The following is a 9,575-nucleotide window of genomic DNA, read 5'->3' on the forward strand; positions in this document are numbered from 1 at the left end:
ATTTAAGGCATAGAGATGTCTGTGGCAGCCTTGGTAATTGCAATAGAAACCTGGGGGCTGGCCAGGGGCCCCCGAAGGCTGGGTGAGAACCCTGGAGTACCCGTGGGTTAGAGCCATTGGAGGAAGTGTTTTGAGGAACATTTTCTGTTTGATGATATAACATTATCCTGAGCCTTATACACAAGTTCTCGACTGTGGAAAAAAAATGTATAGAAAAAGGCAGGAAGGAAATGCCTCACATTGTTAACAGGGATGACCTCTGGGTGACAGGATTACAAGTGGCTTTTGCACACATTCCAACTTTTCTCTAATGAGCAGTATCACTTTTGTAATCAGAAACAAGTTTTTATTATACTAATAAGCAAAAAATACTCAGGGCTTTGGCATTTGACAGCCCTGGGACTGAGCCCCAGCTCTGCAACCCAGATGTGAGATAACTTTGGGCAAATGCCTTGGCCTCTTTGAGTCTCAGTAAAATGGAAAGAACACCAAGAACACCTCCAGAAAGGGTCACTGCAGGTTAAGAGATGATGTGCATAAAATATGTAGGACCAAGCTGGGGCAGAGGTGCTTGTTTCTACCCCTCCCTGTGTTAGGAGATTCCTTAAAGAAAAAGCAAATTCCAAATAAGGGAGCTAAAAAATCCTAGCAAGTTTTATTTTCGAAAAAGCATGAGAAGGAAGCCATGCTACTAGCTTCTTACTTTCTGGATGCACAAGAGCCATACTTACCTTATCACCTCCCCTGGTCATCTCCTTGTGGCTGGTGTTTTGGGATTGTGGACGGGCCCCGCCTTCCACAGCCTCTGCCCCACGTGGGCCCCCACCCTAAGCAGCCCTGCAGCCCACTCACGTCAAGAAGTGCGGATGGTACTTGATTGTGTCCTCCAGCTTCTCCAGGAAGGTCAGATCTGTGGCCTCCCCAGGGCGCAGACACTCTTCATCCTGGGAGTGTGGCACAGAGGGAGGGATGTATGGGCGCCCGAGAGCAGAGAAGATTGGGGCACCATGCAGCGAGCCTCCCACAGACAGCTTCCAGACTGGGCCAGCACCTCACCCCACCCTCCACACACAGCCCTGCCCTATCCCTGCTCATCCCCAAACTCTGGCCCTCTGTGGACCAGCCTGGAGAGAAAGGGGATGGATGGGGGGACATCCTCCCAGCCGGATCCCAGCCCGAGGCCTTGGGAGGAGCCAAGCACTCACCAAAATGGAGATGATGCCCTTGAACTTCTCCTCCACCAGGTCACAGATGATTTTGTTGTTGAAATACTGAACAGGCTCCCACTGAGGGGGAAAAGGGAGGGGAGGCATCATCGTGGGGTCTTAGAACCTTCTCCCGGGGGTCCCCGATGCCTGGGTTCCCTGTGGTACATGGGGGCACCCGCAGGCTTGCACGCACCGCGATGCCCTCTGCCTCGTATTCCTCCTGCTCCGACTTGAGCGTCAGCTCGATGAAGAGTTGCTGCAGCTTCTCGTTGCAGTAATTGATGCAGAATTGCTCAAAGCTGTGCGGGAAAGAGAAAAGCCCATGGTAGCTCAAGGGGACACAGAACAGGAGAGGGAAAAGACAGGACGAGGCCCCTGAGCAGATAAAGTAAGAACACAGAGCAGGACCCAGGCTGGCTGGGGGAGTCACTGGGCAGGAATGATTGAGGGTGGGGGACAGAAGAGAGGGACCAGGATGGGGGGACAGGAGAAGAGACAGGCAGAAGGTAAGGGTGGCACTGACCTGTTGTGCTGAAACACTTCAAAGCCATAAATGTCCAGAAGCCCAAGAACCGTGGTGCTCCGCCAGCTGGGGCTCTCAGCGTCCTAGGGCCAGCCGTAACCGAGAGCGTGGGTCCCACTGTTCACCACCCCCTGCTCCAGCCCTGAGCCTCCCTGGACCGCCGTCCTTGCCAGCTTTGGGAGCAGCATGGACCGAGCCTCACCTTGGAGGCCAGTGACCTATTGATCTTCCCGACCAGCCAGGTAAAGGTGCGACTGTATACGGCTTTTGCAAGAGCGTCTCGTGCATATGCAGCCTGTTCCAGGTTCAGTGGGCTCAGGAGCTGCCAGCGTAGGATGCGACAAGGAGATGAACGCCACAGACAGTTTTGCATCTCACCTTCCCTTCTGGCTCAGGCAGAAGACCAGGAGACTGTGACCACCCTCCCCTCCCAGCTCCAGTGAGCCGAGGGTGGTGGTAGAGGGATGCCAGGGGAGCACTGAGTAACCACACCAGAGAGAAGATGGCACAAGGGCAAGAGGCCTCATTCCCAAGGTGAGAGTCTGGTTCCAGCCCAACTCTGTCCCGCTTCCTGTGTGACCTTGGCCAGCTTGCTGTGCCTCTCTGAGCCCTCCAGGGAAGGGGGAATGATGGGAGTGGGAGGGCTGCCTTGGAACATGTGGTGCCCCACCAGCTGGGGAAGCAAAGGCTGGGCCTCACCTCTTCGCCCTTGGCGATGATCTTCCTGTGTGTCAGGGCTTCCCGCAACGTCAAGCCTTCCACTCCGAGGAGCTGCCAAGGGTGGGGCGTGGGTGTGGTGAGGCTGCACCCCCCTTGCCCCTGCCACCCTGCCCCTTGCCCTCTGCCCACCCCACTCACCCTGGTCAGGTACTTGAGCTGGTTCTCAGTGGTGACCTGGGCATTGCTCTCCTCATCGGCAGCAAAGTGGATGTTGCCCAAATGTAGGACACTGGCCACGATGCTCAGCAGGTCCTGGGAGAGCAGGTGGGGACAGGTAAGGAGGGGGGCAGAGAGCCCCAAGAGATGGATGGTGAGATGAGCAAGGAGCAGGTGAAGTGTTTGAGAGGAGGAGGGGCCAGAAGTGGAAATGGGTTTTAAAAGTAAAAGGAGACCTTTGGGGTATGACAGGAAAAAAGGGAGGGTCCCCAGAAGAGGCCTCACCTCCACTTCGTCCTCAGTGAAGTCGATGACCGTCAGAGCCTTCCTGACAACCTTCCAGTCACTCTTGTCATTGATGGAGGAGACTTTGGCACACTGGCCCTGGAGGAAGGGCACAGCTGGGTTGCCAGCCCTGGCACTGGGCCCCCTGTGTGGCACCTGCCCTACCTGCCAGCCACTCACCTTCACCAGGTACAGGTAGCTCTGGGGGTTCCGTTCCAAGCCCAGCCTGCGTAGCATCTCCTCCTCACCCCCCTCTAGAAGCTGGTAGAAGACGTGGAAGTTCCGCTCCCCGTGATTCTGGTGTACCACTCGAGACTTCTCCAGGAGGTAACTGAGGATGTGGCCACCCACAGGGGCACCCTGTGGGCAGGACAGGGCACAGGGATTGGTCACAGGCTGGAGAATAGAGCCCATCTTCCCTTTTCTCCTCTGCACTCCTGGGCTTGGGAGTTGGGCAGACCTAGGCTCTAATTCCAGTGCTTCCACTAGCTGTGTAGGCTCAGGCACGATACCCCCTCTGGCCTCAGTTTCTTTTTTTTTTCTTTTGAGACAGAGTCTCACTGTGTTGCCCAGGCTAGAGTGCCGTGGTGGCAGCCTAGTTCACAGCAACCTCAGACTCCTGGGCTCAAGCGATCCTCCTGCCTCAGCCTCCCAAGTAGCTGGGACTACAGGCATGCGCCACCATGCCCGGCTAATTTTTTCTATATATATTTTTAGCTGTCCAATTAATTTCTTTCTATTTTTGGTAGAGACGGGGTCTCGCTCTTGCTCAGGCTGGTCTCGAACTCCTGAGCTCAAACGATCCACCCGCCTGGGCCTCCCAGAGTGCTAGGATTACAGGCGTGAGCCACTGCGCCCGGCCTGGCCTCAGTTTCTTAATCCAAGAAACAGGGAGATTCAACTCCATCTACTTGGCATCTCCATGTGGGTGCCTCACAGACATCTCCAACTCAACAGGCCTGAAACTCAACTCCTCATCTTCCCCCTCCTCAAACGGAAGCCTCTTTTTCTTCTGTCCCCTACATCCAATCAGACAGCCAATCCTGCAGCCTTAACTTTCAAAACATCCAGAATCCAATCACTGCCACCACACTGGTCTGAGCCCCCGTCATCTGTCACCTGCATTATTACGTCAGCCCCCAACCGGTTTCCTGGCTTGGCCTGGCTCCCCTGCCATCTATTGCCAACAGAGCAGCCAGAGTGATCTTTTTAAGAAGAGACTCAGATCACGACACACTTCTGTTCAAAACCCTCCAGTGACTCCCCTTCTACTCAGAGTTTAAAAAAAAAAAGTTCTTGCAAAGACCCAAAAGGGCCTGTACCATCTGGCCTCACCTTCCCCAGACCTTTGCCCTTTCCTTTCCTTTCCTTTCCTTCTTTCTTTCTCTCTTTCTTTCTTTTAATTTTGTTTAAGGGGGGCAGTGAGGAGGGGGGTTCAGTTTCCTTCCTTTTTTTTTTGAGAAAGAGTCAGCATAGCTCACAGCAACCTCAAACTCTTGGGCTCAAGCGATCCTCCTGCCTCAGCCTCCCAAGTAGCTAGGACTACAGGTATGCACCACCATGCCCGGCTAATTTTTTGTATTTTTAGTAGAGAAGGGTTTTCACTCTTCCTCAGGCTGGTCTGGAACTCCTGAGCTCAAGCAATCCTCCTGCCTTGGCCTCCCAGAGTGCTAAGGTTAGAGGCATGAGCCACTGTGCCCGGCCTACCTTGCTCTTTTCTCTGGCCCCTGTGGCCTCCTTGCTGTCTGTGAACACATCGAGTGGCACCCCACCTCAGGGCCCTTGCGCTGGCTACCCCTGCTGCCTGGACTCTCTCCCCGCTGGGTATGTGCACAGCTCGCTCCTCTGTCTGCCATAAGCCTTTACTGAAATGCCACCTTCTCAGTGAGGCCTACCCTATCTGCCTTACTTAAAATTGCAATTGCCTCCCAGCCTTTACCTTATTTTATTTTCTGCCATGGCCTAGATTATTATTTTTCTGTTTACTGTCTCATCACCTCGGGAGGCAGGGTTTCTGTCTGCTTCACTGCCAAACCACCAGTATCCGGATCAGTGCCTGGCACATAGCAGGCACTCAACACATACTGAGCCTGCCGAATGGGAGCACCCCTTCTCCCGCCCTGCCACACCCACAGGTACCTTGAAGTCAAACTGCACGTCCATGTACTTCCCAAACCTGCTGGAGTTATCGTTCCGGAGGGTCTTGGCGTTTCCAAAGGCCTAGGAGTGTACGGGGTATGAGGGACGCCTGGCATTCTCTCCCTGCCCCCCCATCCCCTCAGATGCTGCTGTACCCTCACCTCCAGCACTGGGTTGCTCTGCAGCAGCCGGTCCCGCACAGCACCGCCCCGCTCAGGGGCTGGGCAGGTCTCTGCATAGAACTGCAGCAGCCGTTTGGTGGCCTCCGTCTTGCCTGCGCCACTCTCCCCGGAGATCATCACGGCCTGGTCCCGGCGCTCCGTGCGCAGTGCTCGGTACACAGTGTCGGCCACTGCGAACCTGAGGCAGACAGAGGCTCATCAGGCAGTTGCAGGGGTGGAGGGCCCTGGTGGCAGAGTCCCACGGGTAGGACTCGGGGGGCCACTTCCATATCTGGTTGGAGTTCCCCTGTGGGTGGGAGTTCCCCTGTGGGGGCTTACCCTGGAGGGTGGGGATGGGGGTCCCTGGTAGGTGTGGATCAAGGGAGATCCTTCACCATTCAGGAGGGGCCATGCTCAGATGAAGGACTGACAGGGTCACTCACAGGTAGGGTTGGGAGGTCTTTGTAGGTGGGGGTCAGGGGTCATGAAGGTTGGGGGACCATGCCCAGGTACAGTTGGGCAATAAGTCATGGGTGTGAGGGGAGGAGGAACTGAGGGTCCCACCCAGATGGAGCTGAGAGAGTCACCTCTGGTGGAGACTGAGGTTACTCTAGGGTGAGAGATTACAGGACTCCTCACAGATGTGAATAGTGACTCACCAAAGTGGGAAGTCAGGGGTCATGTTAGAGTGAGGGTCAGGTGGGGCCATCTCAGACAGAGATGGGGGAGTCACTCTTGGAGGGCTGGGGGCCACTCACAGGTGGGGTGGCACTTTGTAGAAGCTGACGCCACGGTAACGCTCCATGTGCTGCTGGCTGTAAATCTGTAGGTCGCGGTAGGGGTTGACAGAGACCAGGACCGGGCCAATGTAGGTCTGGGGGTTGGGGGAGGAGGGTCAAAAGTTTGTCCCAGAGGTCCCTGCTACCTCAGAGTAACCCTCGGCCCATGTCTGTGACCCCCAGCACCCCTAGCCCTCTCCCCACTCCGGCCTCACGTAAATGAGGTTCTCCCGGAACCGCCGCCGCAGGTTCTCGATGAAGGCTGCCTCACTGGTGAAGTTCTCCAGCAGCACGAAATCCTGTACCCCCACCCGGTCACGGGCGGTCAGTGTACTCTCCATGGTCACCCGCACCCCGTCACTGCCCAGAGCCTGCAGAGAATGGGCCATGGAAGAGGGTCAGAGCCATCAGGGTAAGGTAATGCCACTATGCCTGCAGGACTGACGGGAAGCAGGGACATGTGGCACGGGGCTTGGACACGAGACATGGAACATGCTGGGTACAGAGGGCCTGGGTCTCAGTATGCTGGCCCATGGACACTGAGGACACAGATACCCAGACTAGAAGCCATGTGTGGCACATGGGACCTGGACACAAGATTCTGGAGCCTACAGAATGCAGAGGACTTGGGGGCACGGCCACGGGATCCAGGGAGGCACTGGTTTTGTGTGGAGAAGCGGGGTCAGGAGAAGGAACACCTTGGAGTAGCAGAAAGAATGCTCTGTTGACCTTGGACAAATCTCCTCCTCTCTGGGGGTTGCTTCCTCCTCAAGGAGGAGGAGTTGTTAGACCAGGTAATCTCAGGTCTCTTAGCTCTGGGCCACGTGTGACAGGTGCTTTGGAGGACAAATGTCGCAGAGTGAATTCTGCAGGCAGGGTGGGGCCAGCTCTCCCAACGCTACCCACCCAAATCTCCAGGTTCAGGGTGTTTAGCACCAAGGAAGAGGCCACCCCCAGACTACAGAAGAGGGATTCCCCCAGCGGGCCTCCCACCCCAGCTGGGCTCAACACCCACTCCAGAAGGGGGTGGCCCTTCCCCGCTGTAGTTGGGGCCACTCCCTCCCCTCCAGCTGCGGGGCTTCCCAGACACCATCTCCCCTGAGAGTCCTGAGAAGCCTCAAGGGGTGGGAGTTTTACCATAGAAAGCCAGCTGCCTCCAGGTCCTGTAGGCTCAGCCCCGCAATCAGAGCTGCGATACCCTCTCCAAAAAGGGTCTGGGGGCTCTAGAAAATTGACACTAAGAGTGTCAAGGGTCAGAGAGGAGCAAAGTGGTGGTGGTGGTGGGGTGTGGATCCCGAAGAGGCCACCAGGTATCCTCTGACCACAGATGGCCCCAGATCTCTGGCCTGGGGCACTCCTCCGGGCTGGGGGCCTGCCTCTCCCGGGCTTGTCCCTCACCGCCCCCCCAACCCCGCCCCAAAGCTGCTGCCAAATCTGGCCGCAGTCCCCGCCCCTGGGTCCTCGGGTGAGGGGTCTTGGTGTTCTCAGGAGTCCCCAGGAGCTAATCGTCCAGCCCAGGGTCCAAGCGGCCCTCCCCTCCTCGGCCTCCTCCTCCTGCAACTTTCCGGGACGTTTTTCCACCCGAAATTCCTGGGCCGCGCCCGCTTCCTGGCTGGGCCAAGGCGAAGCCGCAAGGCAGGGAGGGACACCCAGGACCCCAGCCCTGCCCGCCACCCTGGCTCACCGACGCCCGGTAGCGCATCCTGCCGGACTGGCCTGGCGCCCCGCTCCGCTGCCCGCGCTCTCGGTCCGGGGCTCGGCGGTGGCGGCGGCGGCGGCGTCAGCGAGGGAGGGGCCAGCCCGCCCCCCGCACCGCCCCCTCCGCAGGCCTCAGAAGCGCGGGACTCCCCGACCTCCCCCGCCCCCCTCTGGGCCAGGACTCAGGGTCCCTCTCTAGCTAGTGGGGTTGGGGAAGGGGCTTAAGGGGGCCCTTGGGCCGGGGGTGGGGCTCCCCGCCGGGCTGGGCTCCGCCTGAGTCAGGTTTTCCTGGAGGGACGTCGTTGGTTCCAGGGTGGAGCCCGGAACCCGCGCGGCCGCCGCGTCTATACGGACCCGGAACCCACTTCCGGGCTTGTGTCTACACTACACGGCCAGGCCAGGCAAGAGACAGGGGCTGAGGCCGGTGGATCCCAGAGGAAGAAGGATTTCCCTCCCCCCCCAACCTCGAGTCCAGGCAAAGTTAAAAATAGAACGAAATGTCCAAATACGGCCGGCGCGCCAGGGCGGGCGGGCGGAGCCTCGGTGCAGGACACTGTCCACCCCCATACACATTCTGGGGGGCGGGCCCCGACACTTTAAGCCCCCCGCAAATCTCTTTAGGTTCCCTTGTCAGCACGGAGCGCGCGCTCCAGAACAGGGACGACCACATGGTGCCCTTGACGAGCGCACCTGAAGGTCTCAGTTTCCCATCTGGAAATTCGCGTACGACCTACGGCATATGGGGCCAACACCCAGCTCTCCCATCTCCGACACTCCGCTCGGGCCTCTGTGCCCCAGGGGCTCCTCCCCTCTCTCCTTCCTCTGGAGGGCGCTCTCCTCTCTTATCCCTCTGGATCCCTCCACATCCTTTGCCCAGGACGCCCTCCCTCTCCCCAGACCAGCCTCCAGCAGCCCCGCCCTCGCTGGGCTCCCTGGACGCACCAGCCTCCTTTGGCCTGGGGGCGAACTCTAGCTCGTAACCCACTGCTGGTGGGGATGGTGATGTCTAGTGCTTGCAAAAGGCTTGGCTTTTTCTTACTAGCAGCAAGACTGAGCAAGTCACTTAACTTTTCGGAGCCTGTTCTTCATCGTTAAAATGAGGCTGATACTTGCCTAAAAGTGTGGGTTGGGTAGCCTAAGATAACGCGCTAAGGCACTTCCCAGGCCCTCTGTAAACGCCTCTCCCCCTCCCTTCTCTCCGCCAGACACTCATTGCACACGTCCTTCCAGGCAGACCTACTAAGAGCCAGGCCCGGGTCAGGCGGGTCCCGCGTCTCATCTAGTAGGGAACTCCCCTCAGGCAGGCGTGTCTGCCAGTTACACAGAGCTGGAAGGCACTTTACCTGTCCCCTACTAGACAGATAAGGAACGGGAGGCACAGGAAGGTGGATACTGACTTGTCCCACCGGATAAAAGGCAGAGCTGGGACCCAAAGCCCCGGCGCCTGGGACATGGGCTCCCCGGGGAGGGGTGAGGCCGTGGCAGGTGCGGGCTTGCGTCCTCACGGGGAAGGCTCATTACTTCAAAGTACAACAGCCTGGCCGGAGCCGCGGCTCGGGGGATCCCGCGGGGGGGACGCCAGCTGGGAGATGGGGCCCGCTGGAGGGGGCGAGGGGACTGGGTGCGGCAGCGCGCAGCTGAGACGGGCGGGAGCGGAGAGAGGGTGCGTTAAACGCCGCGGGCAGGAGCGGGCTCACGGCGGGGAGGCACCCTTTGCGGTGCCCCAGGTTTAAAACCCAGGAGGCGACGCAGCCCAGCCCACCCAGGAAAGAGGAGTGCCTCAGAAGACTGGGGGCAGAGGGTCCCGAGAGCGCCTACCAGGAGCTCGGCTTTCTCCCCACCCCTGCGGTGGGGACACTGGGCTCCGCTCCAGCCAGTCGGGGGCGGAGGGGAGGGGCTGGAGGGC

General features: G+C 58.5%; 1 protein-coding gene across 3 annotated transcripts in view; it reads right to left on the reverse strand.

The window, feature by feature from the left end:
* MYO1C (myosin IC) overlaps positions 1–9,575 on the reverse strand; it is a 23,042-nt gene that overhangs the window by 9,331 nt on the left and 4,136 nt on the right. For 2 of the 3 annotated variants that reach the window (XM_012653029.1, XM_012653031.1), the window contains exons 2-14: positions 6,187–6,342; positions 5,951–6,066; positions 5,193–5,391; positions 5,032–5,112; positions 3,073–3,252; positions 2,893–2,991; positions 2,590–2,703; positions 2,431–2,502; positions 1,934–2,053; positions 1,732–1,814; positions 1,402–1,507; positions 1,206–1,286; positions 853–944 (exon numbers count right to left, since the gene is read on the reverse strand). In XM_012653029.1, coding sequence (XP_012508483.1) covers positions 853–944; positions 1,206–1,286; positions 1,402–1,507; positions 1,732–1,814; positions 1,934–2,053; positions 2,431–2,502; positions 2,590–2,703; positions 2,893–2,991; positions 3,073–3,252; positions 5,032–5,112; positions 5,193–5,391; positions 5,951–6,066; positions 6,187–6,342 — 1,499 coding nt within the window. Of the gene's footprint in view, positions 1–852; positions 945–1,205; positions 1,287–1,401; positions 1,508–1,731; positions 1,815–1,933; positions 2,054–2,430; positions 2,503–2,589; positions 2,704–2,892; positions 2,992–3,072; positions 3,253–5,031; positions 5,113–5,192; positions 5,392–5,950; positions 6,067–6,186; positions 6,343–7,655; positions 7,802–9,575 lie in introns of those variants that run through there. The other variant, XM_012653030.1, reaches the window with a different exon arrangement.

The sequence above is a fragment of the Propithecus coquereli genome, unplaced genomic scaffold (assembly GCF_000956105.1).
Source record: "Propithecus coquereli isolate 6110/MARCELLA unplaced genomic scaffold, Pcoq_1.0 Scaffold409, whole genome shotgun sequence".
In the NCBI taxonomy this organism is placed as follows: domain Eukaryota; kingdom Metazoa; phylum Chordata; class Mammalia; order Primates; family Indriidae; genus Propithecus; species Propithecus coquereli.